Source organism: Cavia porcellus, unplaced genomic scaffold (genome assembly GCF_034190915.1).
Source record: "Cavia porcellus strain 051 isolate PalLab524CR breed Dunkin Hartley unplaced genomic scaffold, mCavPor4.1 scaffold_9, whole genome shotgun sequence".
Lineage (NCBI taxonomy): Eukaryota > Metazoa > Chordata > Mammalia > Rodentia > Caviidae > Cavia > Cavia porcellus.
The window spans coordinates 58,951,566-58,974,923 of NW_026947492.1; the positions used below are offsets into that span (position 1 = coordinate 58,951,566).

The 23,358-nt window shown below is 49.7% G+C and overlaps 1 protein-coding gene across 2 annotated transcripts in view; it reads right to left on the minus strand.

The window, feature by feature from the left end:
- Nucleotides 1–23,358, minus strand: part of Dgat2 (diacylglycerol O-acyltransferase 2) — a 29,527-nt gene that overhangs the window by 1,967 nt on the left and 4,202 nt on the right. For both annotated transcript variants that reach the window (XM_003468552.5, XM_063256478.1), the window contains exons 2-7: nt 13,556–13,684; nt 9,480–9,587; nt 9,189–9,259; nt 3,136–3,340; nt 2,400–2,574; nt 880–1,082 (exon numbers count right to left, since the gene is read on the minus strand). In XM_003468552.5, coding sequence (XP_003468600.1) covers nt 880–1,082; nt 2,400–2,574; nt 3,136–3,340; nt 9,189–9,259; nt 9,480–9,587; nt 13,556–13,684 — 891 coding nt within the window. The remainder of the gene's footprint in view (nt 1–879; nt 1,083–2,399; nt 2,575–3,135; nt 3,341–9,188; nt 9,260–9,479; nt 9,588–13,555; nt 13,685–23,358) is intronic.

Sequence of the window (23,358 nt, forward strand, 5' to 3'; positions counted from 1 at the left end):
ACTTGCAAGCTGATGACTGATGATTCTCCTACCTCAGCTTCCCAGACTGCTGGGATTAAAGGCCTGTGCCACGATGTCCTGCTCACAGAGTCCATTTTAAAATGCAAATATGAACCTGCTTTCCCCCACATCCTCTGTCAGCTTTGCCTTCTCAAACTGGCACTGTCCACAGGATCCCTTGTCCTCTCCAGCTACCCGTGTGCAGGGAGGCCCTCCTGCTGCCCTGCTGCTTGCTGTGTAAGTATGGAGCAGTCACCTGCCTCTGATAACACAAAGTATGTGCATGAACTTTGGCCCTTCAACTCCACTGCCCAGCGCCACATGCTCCTGTGAGGTCTCTGGCGTGTGACCTTTAACCCACACCCCTGTGAACATACGCACAGGCACATACCTATGCTAGATAATCCTTTGCAGTCCTCTGAATTGTCCCCAAGATACGCAAAACAACACAGCTGAGGGCTAAGTGTAGATCTATGCTTTTAGCTGTATTCTTTTCATTGTTCCTCAAAAATCTACCCAATCTCTTTTTCTGCAATTTCACTTAGGTTATCGCTTCTGACAGAAATTCCCTTCCTCTCTTCTTTTGCTGAATAATTCCTACCAGTCAACAGGACCAGACTTACTTCCTCAGGGGGTCCACTGTGACCGACCAGAGCACCCAGACCTCCTGATCACAGCATCGATGGTCTTTGCCCTCAGTTTCCCCTGCAGACTTCCCCATTCCTTACTTTCTCACCTGTCCCCACTCCACCCCACTGGTGCTGCCCATCAGCACCCAGGACATCAAGGGCCTCATGTCCCAGAGCGCAGCTATCAGGCCAGGTGGCCTACACTGGGATCCTGATAGAACATTACTTCGTGTGCAGGCTGGAGACTCACCAACAGTAGTGATAGGCTTGGAGTAGGGCACTAGCCCCCAGGTGTCAGAGGAGAAGAGGCCTCGGCCATGGAAGATGCATGGGGCAAAGCCGATGTACTTCTGGAACTTCTTCTGGACCCATCGGCCCCAGGAGCCCTCCTCGAAGATCACCTGCTTGTACACTTCATTCTCCCCAAAGGAGTAGATAGGAACCAGGTCAGCTCTGGAAAGGAGAGGCCAAGGTCTGTTATTCCCCAGTCACTGGCTTTGGTTCCCACTGTCAGCCCTAGAGGGGGCTGGACACAGGTCAAGCTGCCCCTGGCTTTTGGGGCAGACCAGAGCCACACATTCTCTTCTATCCAGATTCTGATGGGCCCTGGCCTGCTGCTTATGACTGGGGAGCACCTGTTCTGGGAGGCTACGTTTGCCCTCATCCTGCAAGGCCTACTTCCCTTGGGAAGGCCTCCCTGCCCCAGATTTCACTCAACCCTGGAGTCAGCCCCATGTCACGGCCTTAGCATACTGTGCTGTCCCTATCTGAGCGTCCTACTTCCCTGAAAGCAGGAACCGGGTTGGATCTGACAGGTCCAAGGGCTGGGTCCTGACTAGGTTCCAGAGAACAGTCTCTAGTGAAGCCCAACCAGTGTCTTGAGGGGACAGCGGGGAGGACTACTATCCCCGAAGTACTCAAGGATGTATCCAGGCTGACAGGGTGGCCAAGTACTTTCCCTAGCTTGTGTGTAACCGTAGGCTACATCTTCCCCTCTGGCCTATGCACCACCTCAGGGCTATCCTCCCTCCCCAAAACCTGCTCAGAACCCACATCTGGCAGGAAAGCGGTGAACCTAGAGTACACCTCACAATGTGCCCCTAACTAGTCACTTAATCTCAGTCTTCTCCTGTAGGAAATGGAGACTCAGTCTCTTTCTTTCTTTCTTTCTTTTTTTTTTTTTTTATCAGTACCAGGGATCGAACTCATGACCACAGGCTTGCAAGGCAGGCGCTTATGCTGCTGAGCTAAACCCCCAGCCCTGAGACTCAGTCTCATTTGCTGGATTGTTGGGGAATCAAAGGGGACAGTAGAAGCTGGGAGCTTATAAAATTGAGTATGTTAGACAGATGGTAACACAAAATGTACCTCTAGATTTTAGAAAGGGCCACAGAGATCCAAGCTGCCCAGCTCCTCTCTGCTTGCTCCCAGAATCACCCTCCCATGTGATTGGCCATGTTTCTGGCCATGCCATTTTCCTCCTGCCCCCCCCCCCCCACTATCCCTGCTCTCCTAGCTGCAGGGTACATTTTGGCTTCAGGTGTCCAAGTCCTGCAGGTGAGCCTGGCTTCTCAGTGTGCCATCTTTTCCCTACTCAAGCATCTGTCCATCCTTGGGTAAACTTGGCCTACAGAGTGCAATCTGGACTCCAACATCCCCCATTCTGTGCCTTCCTAGGGTCTGGGCCCTGCCTCCAGAGGCTCAGGTACCTCTGCTTGGGCTGAGGAGAGCACTGGAATGGTGTGTATTAGGGAGTATAGGAAGGGTTACCCATGTCGCAGGGCCAGTTTCACAAAGCCTTTGCGGTTCTTCAAGGTAACTGCGTTCTTGCCAGGCATGGAGCTCAGGGACTCTGCTGCACCTCCCACCACGATGATGATGGCATTGCCACTCCCATTTTTCGACAGCAAGTAATCTATGGTATCCCGATTGACAGGGCAGATGCCTGGGAGAGAGGGAAAGACACAGTCAGGAGTGCTCATAGATGCACTGCCTACCTTCGCACTCAGTCAAGCATAAACCTGAAAACTCTGTACGTGGGTGCTGGACCTAACCCCCGCAACTTAGAGGCTGTATGACCCTGTGTAAGCCACTCATGACTGTGAGCCTCAGCTTTCTGACTTGTAAAATGAGGATAGTGATATGAGATTATCTGGGGAACTCTTATTCCGCAAACATCCCTGAGGTCTTAACTTTGTAGGGTTGGCGCCAGGTGCTGTGGATTCCAGGGAGTGAATGGGCAGCAGTCAATGACAGTGCCCTTTATAATGAGGGTGGACAATAGGCAATGTAAAGGGTAGGAAGGGGGGGCAGATAATCCCTCCTAGAGGAGATGTTATGCGAGATGAATCCTGAAGACAATATAAACTGGCCTCCTGCTCAGCCCTCACCCAGCGACTTGGGCAGGTGGCATCTCCTTGCATAGGACAAGCATGGGGAAAGGCTCAATGGGGAGGCTCCATCCTTGACAGCAGAGTCCAGAGGGCAGGCAGAGGTGGACTCTCACCTCCAGACATCAGGTATTCTCGAAGCACAGGCATCCGGAAGTTGCCAGCCAGTGTGGCCAGGTAGGGCCTTATGCCAGGGAACTTCTTGCTTACTTCTGTAGCCTCTGTGCTGAAGTTGCAGAAGGCACCCAGGCCCATGATGCCATGGGGGTGGTAGCCAAAAATATAGTTCCTGGTGGTTGGCAAGTTATGTGTCTTCACCAGCTGCAAGGAAAGCCTTGGGTCAGAGCAGCTAGCCAGGAGAGGGATACTAGGGCATACTTGAAGTTGGCTATGCTGTACCCCCAGGACAGACTTGGTGGGCCCAAAGGACTGCAGAGGCTCTCCCTGCTGATCTTAGTCTGTCATCACTGAGGCCACAGTGCTAGCAGCTAGTAGCCTTCATTTGGGGAGGGGGAGATTTTCTCCCTCATTCTCAGCCAAACATACAACTGGACCACTTCCACTCAGCCAGCCTCCTGCCTTCAACCCTCTGGGCCCATCTTCCTCATCATGATCAGAATGACTGCTCTCAAATCCAAATCCCACTTGTCATGTGCAACTAAAGTGGTATATCCAGCCCTTATCAGGGAGAAGTCCATGATCCTTAGTTTGGCAAGTTGGGTTTTGGCTGTAGTCGGTGTCTCTACTGTCAATTTCCTCACACAGGGAGCTCCTTGGAGATAAGGGCTGCCTGGCCTCTATTCAACAGCTCATGGAAGGAATTGCAAGAAACTGTGCAACCCACCTCCTACTCCTCTGGCCCAGGCAAGGCCAGTGTAGGCCTACATGGAAACTTTGCCAGGCAGCCAGATCCAGCTCAAATTTGTGGGCAGGACAGGAGAGGAGAGATGTCAGCCCTTGTGCTAGTCTATCTCGGGGAGAGCGGGTGCAGTAGCATTGTAATAGCACATTGGTCTGACCCATGGTCCACTAGCAAAGCTGTTCTGGGATGCTCCAAAGCTGAATGGCTCCCTGAGAGCCCAACTCCTGGCCTGATGTTGGGGGTGCAGAACACGGGGTGGTATGAAGTGTCCCTAAACCTTGAGCAGCTAGGCACTGAGCCTGAGATACCCACTCACCATTACAAGGCGCATGATGAGGGGAAGAGGGAGCTATTCCTAAAGTATCACTTTTTTCTGATTGGAAAAATAATGAATACTCATCCAGAATTTTTTAATGTTAGGAAAGTGCAAAGGAAATCAAAAGCAGCTGCTGCACCTCCATCCAGATAGCCATTCTGATGTATAGTCTTCCTACTTAAGTGTACCCATGGCCTTTTTCAAAATATCCACACTTGAGGCTATGGAGCTAATACCATTTTGCATCATTTTCTACCAAACATATCCTCATTATTTATCCTTATTAAAATTCTCCATTCCATGTCTGCATTTCTCATCTAGGGCACAGCTATGCTACAGGTGATAGAGCATTGACTCAAGTTTCTGAGCAACAGACATTTTAAGTGTCCAGATTTACCCTCTTAGAAATAATACATCAATAAATACCTTATCTATCCATATAGCTGATGGTTTTCATGAGATAAACCTCCAGAAATAGAATTTCTGAGTCAAAGGGTAAAAGCATGTTGATGCTTTTGGCTGCCCTTCCTGGACAGAGGCGACACCATTAACATTCTCACCTGAGTACTTAACAGTGTCCCCTTCCTGTACTTGTGCTAGATGGAAGCAGAGTCCCCAGCTACTGGCAGAACATCAAAAGCCCAAATTTTCCATGACTTCAGATTTGGGGACCTCCTGGCTGAGGGCCCTTGAGCTCAGTTTGGGGGCTGCGGGTGCCAGTGATGGCCTCAGAGAACAGAATCCAAAATCTTCAGGTGATGGGGATAGAAAAGGGGTGGCTGGCACCATTTCTAGTTCTAGAGCTGCCAGTATATAAACAAGATTCCATACTGTCACCCCTGTTGTATGGGACAGTGGCATTCTCTCCCACTATGCCTTTGGTAACTAGATTAAAGCTGCTTGAAAACCAAGCTAGCTCCCAGCTGCTCGCTCACCAGTAACTGGGGAGCAGCACCAGGCTAATCCACAGTTGAGAGGGTAGTGGGGGGCTCTAAATGGAGTTTAGGTTCACCACAGCTTTACGGGACTGCTGTGCTGGGGTCTGCCTACCTCGCTGGCTTCAGTAAAGCCACAATTCAAAGAAGTTGGCTCAATTTCCACAGAAAAGGCAGGCACCGAGGAAGCCCTGAGCTGAGGCAACGAGGTTGGGCTGGTGGCCAAACCCAGGGTCCCAACAACCTGGAGCCCAAGGCACACAATGGGTGGCAGAGATGTAAAGAGCCAGGCATTCCGTGGATGGGAAGGCAGAGACGGGACTAGAGAGCTGCTATTTCCTTCGAGGAGGTCATGGCAAATCTTCTCCACATCTGGACAAGGTCACTCAGCCTCACAAAGCCACCCTTTTCCACTGTGACGGTGACATATCACACAGTGGGCGCCTAGCTGGCTTCTTAAATCATGTCCTCCTTACCCAAGGCTCTATCTGATGGGACATGAGGTTAAATGAAGCCTCTGGCACAATGCTGGTTAACAGCCCTTGCTGAAACACCCAGAAGAATGGAGGCACCCTATATGGCACTCATCTGCCTTCACGTCACGATCCCCGCCCCCCAGCACCAGACAGAATATCCATTCTGCAGAGGAAGAGAAAGGACACTGCTGTTGAAAGCTTTCATGTCCCCTGACTGTTTCTCATGGCAAAGAACCAGCCAAATGGTGCCCAAGCTAGGTCTTCTGGCCAACATGAGCCCGGGACACATTCCTGGCAGGGCACTCTTCACTCTGTGCCTTCTAGGCCAGGAAAGGTGCTCAGAGGTGTCTGTCCTATGCCAGCCCCATACAGAGGAAGCCTTTCAGGCCCAGAGAAGACGGGGACTCAGTGAGATTTACACAGCAGGCCATGGTGGAAGAAGAGTGTAGGAACAGGGCAGTAAGAACATGGCCCCAGGGCAGGCAATTCTGGCTCCCATACCAGGCCTGCTATGGATTTGCTTTGTGACCTTGACATAGTCCATCCTCAGCCTGCCCATCCATGAAATGAGGCGGCTGGGAAGCTAGCTGAGTCTCCTCCTTCTCAGTCTCCTCTTCAAAGGTACTGCCTATACTTGAGGGAGAGGTGACACAGGGCACTGTCTACTACTCTTCTTCCAGGCACCCAGTAGTCCTGCTCGCTGCTACTGACTCTCAAGCCCCACTTTTGCCAGAAGAGAGCCTTTCTGGACCAGCTGAGCTGCTCTGGTGGCAAAAAGCACAGAGCTCACCAAGAGGGAGCGGACACAAGAGAACCTCATTACATAATCAGTGGTGGGAGACCAGGAAAAAGGGGTGGGGCAGGAGAGTCACGCATAACCCAATAGAGTGTCAGACTGGACATTAATCAACAAGAACAATTTCTCTCTCACTGAGGGGAACCTGAAACTTCAAGGAGCAGACTCAAAATCCAGCATGAGCCTCAGGCTGGGGCTCAACACGGCCGCCTGCACGGTCCTAGCTTGGCTCCGGTCCTGGTATCTGGCTAGTCCACGCCCTGCAGCTCCAACCTGTAGCTGACTTTTTGGAACTGAGATGTGATGAAGACACGGGACTTGTCTGGGTTCTTTTGGGAAGGCAGAGATCAGGTGAGGAAAGACAGCTGCTTATCTCAGGTCTCATTGAGGGGCATCAGCTCATCTCGTTCTGGTGGAGGGGACCATGGTATCCAGGAAGCTTCCTGAAGACAAGGCCACAGTGGCAAGAGAGAACACCAGGCCTGGTCCCTGGCGTGGGAGAGAAAGAGGCCACAGAACACAGTCCACAGTCATTCACCTCAACTATAATTTTGAGATTATAAACTTTAATTAAGATTCAGATGTACTTTAGCCTATATATACAGTATATAATTTATATACATAATATATAATTTGTAACATAATCTATTATATGACAGTTTCATTTTGCAGGCAAAAGATACTTGATGAGTTTGAGGAAGTCTGTGCAGAAAGTGACAAAGTCAAGCAGGATTCATTAGACTGTGAGCCCATCCCAACATCAGGGGCCAGGGCTGACCTTTCTGTGTCCCCAGGTGGGCACAGAGCCCAGCACTGGACAGACAGCAACTGGCAGGTCAGTAAAAAGTGACAGCACAAGAAGTAAGAGCCTAGTCTCCAGGAAAGGGGGAAGAAGGAAACCTAGGAAGTGGGAATCCATCCAATGGGGAAATGTGATTAAATCTTACAGAGAAACAGGTCATAGGAAGTCTCAAAAAATGAACCAGGATCCAGATTCAGGAAGAACAGATGCCAGTACTACTGTTAGGTGGACTGTTGTGCCACCGAGGCAAATCCTTGTTCCTTTTGGGACTCGGTAGCCTCCCTTCCAAGAGGAAAAGGTTGGGTCCTATTGCAATAGCCTCCCATCAACACAAACTGTTTGCAGATCGAGAAGTGGGGGTCAGGTAAGGGAGGAAGAGGAACCCTCACCCCATGGAACAGTACAGCCCTGGGAAGGGTAGTGGGTGGGCAGCATGAGCTGGCCCTGGACCGCCCCCATAACACCTTGCTCCATGGTATGGGCTCCCGGACCACCTGGCCCAGGCAGCAGGGTGGCATGTCACCACCTTGCGTCATGCACAGAATACTTTCATGCTCCCATGCTGCCTCCCTCGTTGGCCTTTGCTGGGCCAAAGCAAGAGCTAGGGTGTGACTGGCTAGGTGCTCAGTTAGCTAGCAGGACAGGTCTTTCTCCTTGGGGTACCCTTTAGGATTCTGCTAGAATTAACCTGAAATCTTCCAGTGCACCCGACATGCATCAGGGCCAGATGGCTCAGCCTCAGCAGCCAGCCCAGTATGCGGGCCAGGCAGGGGCAGGATGCAACTACCATTGCTCTTCTCAGGGGTTTGGGATCTGCCCCAGGGAAGATGGGTGCTCACAACAGGTGGGACCCTTGAACAGCTTACAGCAGGAAGGAATCCCAGCAATCACCTCAGTTCCTATCTGCTTTTTTGGGGGGGATTGTTCTGGGGTGGAGGACAGCATTCTCCTTGTCCCCAGGGTCATGCCAGGCTGCCCTGGCTCCATCTTCCAGCCTGTGGGAAGCACTGGCCCCAGCTGACTCCTCACTGATCTCCTGCCCCGAGGCAGCACGCTATAGTGGAAAGAGCTAGACTCTGAGGCAGAGCAGCAATGGAAAGTGTAGTGCAGCTGCTCACTAGCTTCATGCACCTTGGAATCTAGGTGTCCCTTCTGTAGACAGGGGATGAAGGTAAAGCCTGCTGTCCAGGACGTAGTGAGGCTTACAGGACACCTTGGGTACGGTGCCTTTCTTCTCCAGCCCAGGGCCCATGCTCTGCCTTCCCCACCTCTGGGGAAGACAGCTCTAGGCACACACTTGGGGATCTTTCCCCAGCCACTTCAGCTCCTGAGGTCTTACCCTTCCTCTGCTACTCAGCAAATGGCCCAGGCCCTTATTCTTATGATCATGAACCCAGCAACTGGCTGAGAAATGATTCTTCTGTGAGACATTTGGAGGCAAACAAAGTCCTTCACACTTACTGCTTTCATCCTACTCTTGATTCAGGTCAGATGAACTGGGACTACTACAGTATTGCTCTTCATAATTTACCTCCATTTTAAGTTGTATCCTTAATATTCAGATAAACAATGACTATAATATTTGCTATCATACATGCTCCTTATATCACCCTGGCTTTCAGTAAATGAATGCTCTTTAGATCCAAAGGCTCAAACAAGTCTTGTTTCCCAAAGAACTAGTAGGTTTCTTTCTTTCTCAAATCAAGAAGCAAATGACTATGTTTCTCTTCTTGCCTTGGCTGCCAGAAAGCTCAAGTTCAATGTGAACTGAAGCAGCAACTGTTTTCCCTTAAGGCTGAACTACTAGCATTTCCCCCCATGTCTTAACTTTTTCATTACCCAATTTATGGAATATGTTATCAAATTCTGCAGAATGGAAAGTATAGTATAAACGACTCATGGTCTTTCACACATGGCCTCTCTGTGAATGAGAAGGATTCCACCCATTTCTATCCTCCCAAAGTAACAATACAAATCTTTACCTGGATGGGAAAGTAGTCTCGAAAGTAGCGCCACACAGCCCAGTTTCGTACCCATTGTGATCTCCTGCCACCTTTCAGGGAACAAAATACAGTGTTGGGAAAAAGTAGGCTGGGGGACATTTGGGCAAATCCACCCAGACAGAGCCAGTCTGCAGTCCTGAGGTCGGTAACCCTCAGCCCATTCTGTATCTCTGTCCCTCCCAACTGCCCCCTCCTTTGCTGACCCCATCAAGTGATTCCTGATCACCATGCAACAACTCACTAATAGGGAGACCCCGCCAGGCTGCTCACCTTTCTTGGGGGTGTCCCAGTCAAAGGCCAGCCAGGTGAAGTAGAGCACAGCGATGAGCCAGCAGTCAGTGCAGAATGTGTACATGAGGATGGCACTGCAGGCCACTCCTGGGGGGACCAGATAGCCACGGGTCAGGCTCTGGGCTCCAGTGGGCCTCAGACTTCCTCCTGCCAGTGTCATGGCACTAAGCTAGGCATACGGGGACCTCAGGCCCAAAGCCCCAGCCTCAGAGATGGCTGAGGGGATGCCCAGCCCCGGGAGTACAGGCCATGGGACACTAGACACAGCCTCAGATCCTGGGCTTTGAGGGCTGTCCTGGAGCTGATGTTGTCTGAGCACGAGCACTAGAGGACAGAGACGCCTTGGGCAGCTGTTACTACTGTCCCTTCCCTCCATGTCCCACATATGCCAGTGCCCTGCAAAGTCACTGTGAAGGAGAGGAGATACCTATCACGTGCCTCCTTCTCCTCATGATTTGGGCTGAACCCCTGAGCCACTGAGGCAGGATGAATTTACCCCGTTTTAGAGATGAGAGCACTGAGGCTCAAGGGGGCGGTAACACAGTCCCTAGCAGGGCAGTGGTGGAGCCAGGATTCAAACCCAAAGCCTCAGATTATCACTGGAGGGTCCTACAAGAGTGGACTCCTGCTCTAGAAGGAGGGTTGGTCCCATGCAGAAGGCTGAGGAAAACCCAGAGCCCATCAGCCTCCTCCCCCAAACCCCAGCAGGACACCTGGGAGAAGGCCCTGGAGCCAACTTCCAAGTGTTTAGCAAGTTGTGGGCCTGCTGGCTTGAGGCTGAATGACCGAGTACTAAGGGAAGGAAAGCTTATGCCGAGCCTGATTCACTGCCTGGCTCACCCCAAGATGCCTTCTCTACAGCTTTTCTTTCTCCAATTTTCACCAAGCTTTAAGGCCTAACTCAGACCTCATCTCTTCGAGAAGTGCTCCCAAATACCATACAGTACCATCCCACATGGACTGCTCACCTCACAGTTCTCCACCCTAGGGAGGCTACATCTCTTCCCAGTGGCACTCAGGACAAACCAGGGGGCAGAAGATCTCATGCATGGCAGAGAGGCCAACCTCACTGCACAACCATCTCTGCTGGCCCTGTTCTCTCCACCATGCTGAGCACCTCTGGGCACTGCGGGGAGGACAGGGTAGGATGCAGATTCTCTGTGAGCCTAAGGGCAGGGAAATGATGGCTCTTGTCATCCTCAAACTACTTCCACTCTATATTCCTGAGCCAGCTCTCCCTAGAGTGGCTTAAAACAGATAGGAAGCTGAGTCTGGGCCAGAATCTGTAGTCTACAGGTCTCCATTCATGGCTGTGGAGTCCTGAAGGCAGCTAGGCAAAAAGCCATGTCTGTGCTGAGGCTACTTACAAAGTCACGTTGCTCAGCAGCCAGCTCAGGTCCCTTCCTCAGGCCTGGGAAAGGGTCCCCTTTTGCCCCTACACTCCACAGGGATCCATGTTCCTGCAGAGCCTCAGTGATACATCAGGTAAGCCTGACCAAGGCCTGTGTGGTTCAGACTAGGTTGTGAGCAGCCTGGATGGAGATTTAGCTGCCTGCAAACCCCAAACCCTGCTGAGGAGCAGAGCCAGGAGGTCTAAGCCTAAGGCCAAGGCCTGGAGGGCTGGTACCTCTGAGAAGGGTATCCTGACACATTGTTAAGGCAGCACACCTGGAAGAGAAGAGAACTGATGGGGGCCAGAGATGGCATGCTAGTCCTGGCCTCTCTCAACATATGGTCAGCACAGGGCATCTCTTCCATTAAGACTCCCTCCAGCAGACAGCCCTCTCCTTAGGGCTGGAACAAATCATATTAATCTCTAGAGCTACTAACACTACACAGGGTTATTGATCATAAGAATGAACTAAACCCACCAAGGGATCTTCCTTTGTCAGAGCCTGGTCCTTGTTCTCTCAACAACATGCTGCTCCCTGTTCCCTTATAGGTTGGAAGGCTACAGGGGGAACCAGTGCCACCAGGTCTATGCAAGCAGTGTGCCCAAAAGCCCCTGCTGGCTCCCCACAGGGAAGGCTCGGGACCACCTCTGCACATCACCCTCTTCCTGCATGTCAAGCTGGCCCACAAAGGACCTCAGGTTGCAAAACTGCTGCCCCAAGCCCATGGCACAGGGTGGTCTGTGGACCCTCAGTGGCAGGGAGACAGTGGTGAGCCAATGAGGAGTAGGGACTCTGGGACCAAACAGAGCCAGAGTCTTGACCCTGATATGGTCAGGTCCAGGGCCTGCGCCTTTGCTTCCTCCCAAGTGTTGGGAAGACAGAGCGAGATGATGTTTGAATGTAGCACACTGCCTGACACAGTGTCTGCAGACTTGGTTGGGGCAATTAGTGACTCCTAAATTTCCACATCACTTAAAGAAATTTAGCATTTACTTCACTTAGGAATGTAGCAAAACAGAAATAATAGAAGTCGCTGTTGACATGACTCTTGTAGATAACAAAAATATTTTTGCATCACACAGCAGTTGCCTTGATACCTTGAAAACTCATTCCTTTTAATTACTACTTAAGAATCACAGTAATTATTACACCTGCTGCTATGTCTTTTTCTAATAATGTGACAATAAAAAAAAATACATGCTTTTCTGTATACCTAACATCATTGGTTTCCTTTGAAGCACAATGTGTTTTGTATCACATGTTTAAAAGCAGTGAGAAGGTCTGCAGCCTTCACCAGAATACCTGAAGGATCCATGGCATGAACATTGTAAAACTCCTGGTTGAGCCATAGCAGCCTTCGCAATACCTGGTGGGGTACAAATGGGAGGGACCGGCTGGGCGGCTCAAGGCAGTAATTAGCAGGAGCTTAGCAAACCTGCTCCTCCAACCAGGCCCGCTCCCACCCAGGAAGCTGAGAAGACAGGCTGGGTAAGTTTCTGGGCTGTGGTTGGACCTGATCCATTGTTAACCTATAGCTTGGGCTAGGATTACATGCTGCTGCGTGGGCTAGGATCCTACAAGCTGCTTAGTGCCCCAAGAGCCAAGCCCTGACCCACTGAGGAAAGGAGAGTGGTGGCTTCTTTGTGCAAGTGGAGACAAAGGAGCTGGTGTAGCAGACTAGGCTCTGTGAGTTTCCTTTTCCTCATCTCTGAAATGGGGATGAGATTGGAGAACAGACACATCAAGGGCTTAGTGCACGGCAGGGTTTGTTGCATCCCGGTTCCCTGCAAGGACAGTAGCTCAGCACTGACACACCAGCTGCTGATCATCCCCACTAGCCTGGCCATCCTTGAAGAGTAAGTCATTCAGAGGCCTCTGTTCCCAGGCACTGGGATACATTTGAGGCCCTGCAGCAAGTCTGTCTAAGCTGACATGCTGAAGAGGGAGGAGAGGTTTCCAGGAGAGCTGGCCTGCCCTCCTCCTAGCCAATCCATGCTGTCCTGATTCTGGCCTAGAAGGCAGGGGCCCGTTGCTGGACTGCAGAGACAGAAACCCTCCTGCTGATGAAAGACTGAAGGTAGCACCTGTTCAGTACAGGTGGGTGATACTTCCTCACAACACATCTTCCATAATGGGGACCCACGAGGCTCAGCCCTTGCTCACAAGCACTTTCATTTTCAATTCTCACGCTTTCCACAAAAGCCACATGAAACAAGCAGCATATTCTCATCTTCAAAAGGAGGAAGCTAATGTTCACAGAACTCAAGTAGTCTGTGTAAGGTCACAGAGCTTGTTTGATCACAAACCTGGCAACACAACACTGAAACGTAAAGCAACATACTTGCTAGAAAATGTTTGTTGGGGGGCAGAATGGCACTGTGGGCAAGGCACAGCCTCTGAGGTCCCACAAATCAGGATTCAAGTGATTTTGGACAAGTTACCTACCTCTCTGAGACAGGGGTTCCAATTTGTAAAATGGGCCCATACCACCACTTCCTTTGGATTCATTGACTGGGCCTCCTGCATCCCTAGGTCCCAAAAGATGGGACCCAAAAGATGCAAGTAAGAGGACACTGTGGAGAGGCTGCTTTGGCTCTGACCTCTGCAGGGTCTCTGGCCCTGCTCACTTCCCTGTTTCCCCCATCCCCCAGCTCCACTTACCCAGTACAAGGAAGGACAGGACCCATTGTAGTACTGAGATGACCTGAAGTTGCTTTTCCACCTTGGATCTGTTCAGCCAAGTGACAGAGAAGAGATCTTGGAGGGCGGAGAGAATGCTGGATCCAGTACCTGCAGCACAGAGAGGTATCAGGCTACTGCCACCCTTCCATCCAGCCTCAGGGGCCCCAGTGCCAACTGAACTTCCACAGATGCCTTCCTAGATGGGAGGCCAGGTCACAGAATCAGACACATCTGAGTTTAGGTCCTTACCCTGAAATCAAATGACTTTATCAACAGGGCTATTTACATGCTTTCCTGTGCTGAAGTTTCCTTTTACACACGATGAAAACAGTGTCTCTTTCACTAGGCTATTTGGAGGCCAAATGCGGTATTTAAAGAGGCTGACCCAAGAGCTGGGCCTTGAGAAGGCTTCCAGAATGGCCAGTTCTTGCCCTTTCCCTCTGCCTAAAACTCCCATCCTCCTCCTTTATCAGGAACTAGCACAAATATTTAATTTTTGCTATCGGTGTCTGTGAAGCCAAGGACAGAGGTTCAACATCCAATTTGCAATGTTTTTTTTTTTTTTCTCCAAGTGTACTTTGAGCATCTCTAATCCCTGCCCTGCCCCCTATCCCCCAGGACTGATACCCTTTTCCGAGAGTTTGAGCCTCTTGCTTCCACCCCCAATCCCACCATCTCCACACTACTTCTACTTGCAGAAATATGTTTGGCCTCATCTCTGCCCAGAGCTTGGGACCCAGATAGGGGCAAGGTGGAAGCCTTTGCTTCCCTAAGGGACTCAGTGGCCAGAGAGCTTCAGGTAGCTTGGAAAACACACAGGTTGTAATTATGTTTGCTAGCAAGCAAGTGCCAAGCCTGGAAATGAGAACAAAATGCACCCACTTAATTGGCTCTGTGGCTGTGCCCCTGGGATATGCCCTTGACTCCTGCAGCTGATTTGCAGTGGGGTCAGGAAGCCTGGTGCCTGGAGATGAGCATCAGAGAAGCTTTCCACCCATGTCCACTCCTTTCAGTGCTTACTAAAGCAGGAGCCATCCCACACCCCTCCTCTGTGGAGCTCAGCCACATCCCTTTGCTCAGCACATCTTCCCTGGATGCCTATTGTGTGCTGCTGAACATTCCTTCCTGCAACCCACTATGCAAGGCATAGCACAGATGATTCAGTCACAGTCCTGTCCTTGAGGCTCTCATAACCTTTCACCCCGGCCTACAAGCTAGGGGTGGGGGAAGGGGCTTACACTCAAGGCTTTGCTTTCCATCAGAATTTTTTGAGCAACAAGCTCACATAAGAGTTTGGAAAGGGACATACATTTCCTCAGCTGAAAGCGAACAACTGCTTTGACTTTTAGGAGGCAGGTAGGAGGTGTCAAGTCTCAGAGCAGATACACCAGTCCTCCCCCTTTACCTGGTCTGATGGACCAGAGGGAGAAGCTTGGTACAGCAGAGTGTCAGAACCTTCGTTCCAGTCAGTTTGTGACTCTAGGCAACAACACAGGACTCCCCACGCAGTAGCATCTAATATTCCATAGGTACAATAGGGATAGAGCTGACAGCATGTAAGTCACAAAAGCAAGAAAGAGGCTGGACCTCAGAGCCACTCCAGAAGTTAGGCTTAGCATCGTTCCTTTTCCTCTTTAAAAAATTCTTCCATCATAGGCCATTCCCACCTCCAGATTGTCCAACATCAATTTCCTGAGGTTGAAGGGCCTTGTAAGGTTATTAGGATACCCTCATGGAGACTGAAGCCCACAGAGGGTCCTGAATTTATCCATCTAATTGATAGCAAAGTATGAACCCAGAATGCCTGCCCCAGCCAGGGCATCACTCCTTTTCCTCATAGCAGCTGCTGTTTGCAAAGGAGAAGCTGTGTGTGCTGTGTTCTGTGTTCAAGGAGAAAAACAAAACAAAACAAAACCCCCAAAGAAACAAGAAAAGAAATTAAAAAACCTAAAAATTTCAAAACATGTCAATCAGGGGCAACAATAGTACACACATTATGCATTATAATCTCCAAATCATTTACCTAGAGCACAAGACATCTGCATTCAACTGTCAGAACAATATTAGCACAAATCTTTCTCTTCAGTGAACTCAGAAAAATCGGTAGTATAACTACCTTAGCTAGTTTTCTAATAAACAGACATATATACATGTTTTTTTCATTCAGCTTTTCAACTAGTGAGACAATATGATATTTATACGTGTGTCCTATTCACTTACGAGTATGCTCTCAAGTTGCAGTCATTTACCTATAAAAAAACTCTAGTTATCCTTCTTAATGGCTGAGTAGTACTCTATTGTATAAAAATACCACATCTTTTTTATCCATTCCTCAGTTGATGGGCATTTAGGTTGTTTCCAAGATCTAGCTATTACAAAATGTGCTCCTATAAACATGAGTGGACATATATTGCTGTGGTTTAATGTCTTTAGTTCTTTTGGGAAAATATCCAGAAGGGGAATAGCTGGGTTGAATGGGACCTGTAGCCCTAGTTTTTTTTTTTTTTAGCAATCTCTACACTGATTTCCACAGTGGTTGCAGTCGTCTGCATTCCCGCCAACAGTAGCAAAGGGTTCCTTTTTCCCCACAGCTCCTCTTCCAGCATTTGTTATTGCTTCATTTCTTAATACTAGTCATTCTTCCTGAGGTGAGGTAGAATCTCAGTGGTGTTTGAATTTGCACTTCCTCAAATGACCAGTAATGTTTTTCACATATTTGTGAAAAACAAAAAATACATTTTTCACATATTTGCTGTTTGTATAAAATCTATATTTTGACAAGATCCCAGGTGAAAAAAAATCCCAAGTGATTAAATGTGAGAAACACAACTTTAAGTGCCTCAATGCCAAGATTCAGGCACAGCACGACTGGGGTAAGGGAGAGAGGTAGGGGCTTCTACCTTCTACTAGGCAAGAAATAGAGGTAACAGACAGCATCAGACATCTCATGGCTCTCTGCTTCCTGCTGCAGATAGGACCTCTGTGGCAAATGGCTGGAGGAACACTTCACTCAAGGTGGACAAGGAGTCATCTTATTGAGACCCTGCCTTGGGGACAGCCAACTGCCATTAGGGGCAGCACTCTGGCTTGGGGAAGAGTACAAAAATTTCTTATTGGTGACAAGCCCCACTAAAACAACTGAGAACATTTCCTGGGTGGATATATGGTGGGGTGGCCTCTTCCAGGTCCATTCCCAATTCGCACTTGGCTGGCCAAAGAGCTAGCCTAGGAGCTGGCCTGTTCATGCATGCTAAACACCAGATTCCAACGGCAGCCTGCAGTGAGCCTCTGAGATATTGAATTACAGCTCTTCTGCTTAGAAGGTCTCTCCCTTCTCTGTCCACTTGTTAATTCCTTGACCATGAGATGAAGCAGCATATCTTTCAAACCCTGGGAAGGCATCACGTCCTCTGGGAAGCCTGTAGAAAGAGGAGGTCTTTCCTTCTCTGGAGAACTCGAAGGACCATGCAAACCTGGATTACTCGGGCACTATCCTGCTACCCCAGGGAGATTTTCTGCCTGAAGATGAACTCAGGAGAGACCAGTAAGAGGGAGGAATTCACTGGCCATTATAAGTTGGTTCTCACATCAGACTAGAAACTGTCTGAGGTCCAGACTTGAGCCTAATCTGCATCTAGGTTCCCAGTGCCCTGCCAATGCCAAGGCCAGATCAGGGGGGCACTCAGAAAGGTTTTCTGAGTGACAGGAAAAAAAGGTCCCTACCCAAGAAGACCATAACACTTTGTGGCCTCTAAAGCATCTGTACAGGTAGCGGAATGCATGTGAGTTTGGCATCCAGCCCCACTTAATGGTGTTATATGAACAAGGCTACTCAGCCAAGGAGTGGAAGAGTTAGGTTCAATTCCAGCCCAACTTTCGGACCTGCATCTGCTCCTCTGCTATGGATCCTCCAAGTTTTCTCTCTCATCTTCACAATGAAGCTGAGAGTCTGGGAGAGGCAGGGGAAACAAATGCCCTGTTTTCCGTCAGAGGAATGGGCCAGGAGCAGGCAACCTGGACACGAGATAAAGGGCAGCAGCTCCTTAAGAGTTCTTTTCTTAGCTCTGCCAATGTCTCTTGAGTCAACTTGACCAAGTCATTATGCCTTTCTGGACTGTCCCATTTAAAAATGGAGGCAAAGAAGATAAACTTTATGATCTCTGGGCCCGCCTACCTGAGGGCTCCTAGCTAAGTATATTTGAGACTTATTGCTTATGATTTTGTAGCAGTTCTGGGTCAGTCTCCTGAGCAGCCAGGAAGTGAGGGTTCAGTTGGGCACCCCAAGGCCACTGCTAGCCCTCTGCCAGTCAGCTGTTAGCAATTCTGGTTCCTTGGCTGTGGTCGGGAGGGGTCCAGTAGAAGGTGGTAGAATGCCAATGCTGCAATCAGATGCCACCATCTTCACACCCAGTCTGACTGCTGGGTGGGGTGGCAGGAGTCTCAGCATCCAGCCAAGTTCCAGCTCCAATCTGCTTGTCACCCGAGTTTCCCTGGGCACACCCATACTCTCTCTGTACTCTCTCACAGCAGCAGGCCCAATGAACAGTCCATGCCTGTTTACTTAGCCATCTCCCTTCTGCCAGGCTTCCTGAGTGCTGGGGCTGGTAACTAACTCATTTGGGAGCTCACAGTTCTGCAGAGCCTGGCAAGAGAAAGAATCTGTGGAGGTTTCCTCCATGGCTGAACAAGTCTGTCAGCCCAGATGCACCAAAGATGCCCAAGTTAGAATGGGCTACCTGCAAGAGGACAAGAGGCCATACCAGCCCTGCCAGCCCTGCACTGTATTCTCTTGCCTCCCATAAACATAAGCTTCCCTGCCTGTGAAGAAATAGAGCCCTCTACCTACAAATGTCTTTTTTTCATACAGACAAGCTGCTCCCTGGAGCAAGCTGGATCCTCTGAAGAAAAAGTTCCCAATAGCCAATTCAGACAGCTGTTCCCGGGCTCTGTGTGCTTCACACAGCTCATTTTCTCCTCTGTTTGGGGAGGCAGTAGGAGGAGAGATGCCAGGAAGGCCTCGAGCAGCTTTCTTGCCATATAGAAAGCAATCCCTCCCTCAAGTCAATATGGAGTGTTGCTGTCCTATGGCACCAACAAGGCAGGGACCGGAACCTCATTTCACAGAAGAGGAAGCCAGATGAGGTAAAGCCAAAAGAGGTGAAACCACATGCTTGTGGTTGGAATATAGGAGCCAAGTCATAAGGCAAGTATTTGGGCCCTGAATCCCTCATTATTCCTATCATGCCATGTAATGAGAGCTTGTCCCCACTAAGCAAGTCAGTCCATTCCCAAACCTCAGGAAGAGATACTTGGTTTAGGAGGGCTGTTTGCTCTGCTCCACACAAGGGTCAAATTGTGCGAACTCACAAGGAAAAGTTTATGTAAACTGGTGGTGCAAGGAGTGTGAACCTGCACCAGGTGCTCGCACAAGTCAAGCTGCCTGCAGCAGTGAGACTAAACAGCCTCAGTCCCAGGGCCCAGCCCAGGCGGGGAGTGGTGGCAGGTATGTTGGAAACTCCTTGCCCAACATCTGATATCTGAGTGACCGGAGAGGCTGCATCCCAGGGCCGATGAAATCAGTTTCTTAGGCTTCTTCTTATACTTGCTTGAGCATGGGAAGAGTCTGAACCTCTGCCCTCTCCCTCTACCCTAACCTGGCTGTCACCTAATCTCTCTCAGTTTCAGTTTTCTAATCTACAAATGTGTCCCTGACCCCAGGTGAGGGTAACAATTCCCCCATACAGGGTTGTTTAGAGATGAAATGAAGAAATGTGTAAGATACATTTGGCTTTTGTTAGGTGATACTGGCACTGCTTTTATCATCTACCAGTGAGAAGGGGATAAATGGGAGCAAAAGGAGTATTATTTTTCAAGATAAGGGGATGAGGCTGTACATTAGGAGAAGAGGTAGCAGAGAGGCAGAGAAAGCTCCGAGGAGACCCAGGGCATCTCCAGGGCCCGAAGATAAGTTCAGAAGGCAAAGAGGAGAGCGGCACCATGCTTGTTGGGAACCCCTGAAACAAAGATTTAAAGGAAGTTGTAATGAGATAGGCACAAAGATAGATGTTCAACAGCCCAAGAGTGGTTAGGGTCACCTAAAAGAGAAGCTGAGAATAGTGAAATTAGAATGAACACAACAGTGGCTTCCTGCAGGTGAGTAGGAATAGAGATAAGACCCACAGCAAGAGGCATTTAGAAGGTGCCAAGAGCTGATGCTAGCCACTGGGGCAATAGCAGTGAGCACAGCAGATGCTGTGCCACCTGTTAGGAAGCCTAAATGCGCTACAGCAGAGAGAAGGCAGCACATGTGAAATACGATACACACAAATGGCGCTCAGAGATGAGAGCTCCAGAGCAAAGGAATCTGGGCAATGAGAGAGCTGGGGTGAAGGATCCCTGGCATGTGGAGAGGAGGTGTTGAGCACACATGGGAAAGGCCTGTTGCGCCCAGCAGGTGGGCAGGTCACGCCTCTGAACAGGTCATACTGCCACCCCCACTCCTGGCCTCTGGCAGAGGGCCTCACCAGGCTTGTAAAGGTACAGAGAATAGCAGTCAAGGACACCTAGGTCCTGGGGTATGAAATGTGGCCTAGAAGATGAGCCACTTCTTGTGTAAGCTTTTTCCTTATCTGTAAAATGAGGCTAATACCTACCTCATCAGATTGAGTGAATTAACTAAATAATGTATAGGCAAATGCCTCATAAAAAGTAAAGATCTGCGTGGATGCCAGTTAATTATCAAGTGAACCTTGCCATCCCTCCCCAACTCACTGTTTAGTGAGTATGACAATGCAGGGGACAGTCAGGACTAAAACCCTGGCTCTGATGCTTCCTATTGTGGGTCCTTGAAAACTACTTCTCCTCCTGAGACTCAGCGTCCCCTTTTGTTATGATCCAGGATCCTTGAAAGGAATCTAAACAGTCACTGTCTAGTAGAGCCAGAAAGAGCCAGGAAGGTAGCAGAGTGTGAACAGTCTCTCAGGCAGTTCCTACTGACATTTCTAGGCCTGAGGATGCCACACCTGAGCCCATCAGCATCCAAGTTTTATCTTTGGCTTAGGTGAGTGAGGAAGTCACTCTAAAGCAACTTCCAAGACTGGTACAAGTGGCCTAGGGGAAAAGCTTGGATTCACTGGCCACTGGCATATCCTCTTAGCCCCAGGCAGGTCCAGGAAGTTAAGCCAAGTGCCAGAGAGGTTAGGAAACCAAGCCCAGTGCTAAAGAGACACTATTTCTTCAAAGGCCAGAGGTAACTTGTTTTCCAGGCTTTCTGGAGCAGGACATTCAGGCGAAGTCCACAGATGTGACAATAACAGGGCTACACAGGACACAGCCACCAGCTCTGATGTCACATCTGCTGCTTTAGAGTCCCAGTCCAGAGACAGCTCCCATGAGCCTTGCATGCCAAGCTGGCCTGTTCAGTCCCCCACACTCTTGACTGTGCCTGCTGTGCCTCAGGTACAGACCTATTACTTCAGTCTGGTTTGTTCAGCACACACTGGGCCCCTCACCAGATACTCACACTGACCCCTCAGTGACCAGCCTGCTGACCCTCCCTCTGGAAAGTCTCCTCTCCCCCTATGCAAGCCTCCACCTCACTCCTGTACTCAGCGTTTCTCACTACAGGAATAGCGTGGGTTTGTCCACAGGGCCATGTCTCATTCTTCTGGATCCCTGTGCCTATCATGGGGTCAGACGCAGAGCAGGTGTTCCCTTGGTGTTTGTTAAGTGACTGAATGCTCACAAGGACTATGATGAACAAAAAAGGCCTAGATAAGAATGAGCACCCACGTGTATTATCCCTGAGTGTCAAAAGGAGCATCCTGAGGAATCAAGAAGAAAAGGTCTCCTCCAAATGGAGGGACAGGTTAAAGGCAGGCTCAATAGTGATGGCTCCAGAAGAAGGGAGAGGAGGTGGCACCCAAAGTGAATGTGATGTGTGCCTTCTAAGTGCCTTGCAGGAGGAAGGCTTCTAGAACTTACCTCTCCTCTGCTTCTCAGACACAGAGCTGGGTAACAGGGCTGTGAATAGAATGTCAGGGATGTGAACCCAGGGAGGCCCCCAGCCAAGCTTGAGTGGGTGTTCTCAGGGCTGCCTTCCTGGGGGAGGCTGACAAGAGGAAGGTGAGGGGTCAGGAGCCCAAGAAGTAAAGTCCTGCACACAGCATCTGCCAAGTTCTGGAAAGGACAGCGAGCACAAGCTGAGGACTTATGTGACTGCCGAGGACCCCGATGGCCTGCTTTTTCCTACTTCTACTTTCTGACACAGCACATTCAAAAACACTAGAATGGGAGCATCTGACATGGCAACACTACCAGCCTTCATGTATGTCATCAAGGAGTCTCCAAAATAGTCCTCCTTGATAATACATGGCATGTTGAGTAGACAGGTTCTTCTAGGGCACTTACCTGGGCCCCAAACAGGAAACAGCCCCATTTTTACAAGGAGAAGCTATGGACAAGAACGAGGAAGAGGCTGACAGAGAAGTCTGGGGAAGAATTGACATTATGTTTCTCTAGAAGAGATGGAAGGAACCCCAGGGTTCCTCTCACCCAGGACTCCTCACCTGACTGCAGGAATCTGGATTCCAAAAGGAGAGGGTCCTGCGCAAGGCACACAGGAAGCAGGTGCAGAGCTAGGCTCCTGGTCTTGGCTCAGAACTGCGAACTGCTCATATAAGAAAAGGGGTTCATGGTTCCTGCTTTTTTGGACAGGCCCAAAGGGTCCAAATTCAGCACCACAACTAGGAAGGAACTTCCATCATCATTTGACAGTTTCATACAACAGACTGAGAGTCAAGAAGGAGCAGTGACTTGCCAAGGCTGCACAGAAGGTCAGGGATAGAGTAGGGGCTGCATAGACCCTGCACCTGACTCCTAGGCAAGATCTCATTGGCCAATAGCGGCTCCACACCAGGAGTGCTATGGAGTGGTAGAGTCCAGGAAACTGTGACTATACCAGACTCCTTTTGGAAGGGTTCTCACTTCTTCCTGCCCAGGCAGATGGTGGTGACCTCCACCAGCCTGGACACGACATGTTATCTCTTTGTCTCTACTTCTCAGTACACAGAAGTAGGACTGTTGCCCAGGTTGGTCTGCAGTCAGATTGCCCCTTGAACCTAAATCACGTTTTTATTTATGCTATTCCTTGCACCTGAATGTTCTTGACAGCCTTGCTAGCATCTATGCACATATCAAGATCCAGACTGAGTAACACCTCTTCTAGGAAGACCGCTCTGAGCCCAGAGTAATTTACTTCCCTCACCCTCCCTACTGTGCTTCACAGTTGCCCTTTTGTTCCCTGTCATGGCTCAGATCACTCTGTTCCATCATCTTGTGTACCCTGGTCTTGTTTCCTTGAAGATACGGATCATGGCTGACACGAAGTTGTTCAATCAATACACGGTTTGGCCCATGCCTTACCTCCCCACTTTGGTGAAGCTTTAATGGGTGCCCCAGAGAGGAGTATATCATCCTCCACAGTAAAGGGGATTGCTGAATGTTATACAGAACCAATGACAAGAACTCACATGAGCATCACAAAGTTAGCTTATAAAGCACTTTCCGCTCATCTTAAACCCCTTCATATCCCAAGAGTCTGAGATTTTCAAATTTTTTTTAGAGGCAAGGGAAAGTGAGACTTTCAGAGAGGAGGTGAGACATCCAGCCATGTCCCAGAGAAAATTCAAGGCTAGAATCCTAGCTTGCTGGCTTCTAAACTCTGAAAGCTATGAGGGGAACTGTGTCAAGTCTGGCTTCACCTACTCAATACTCAGCTCCAG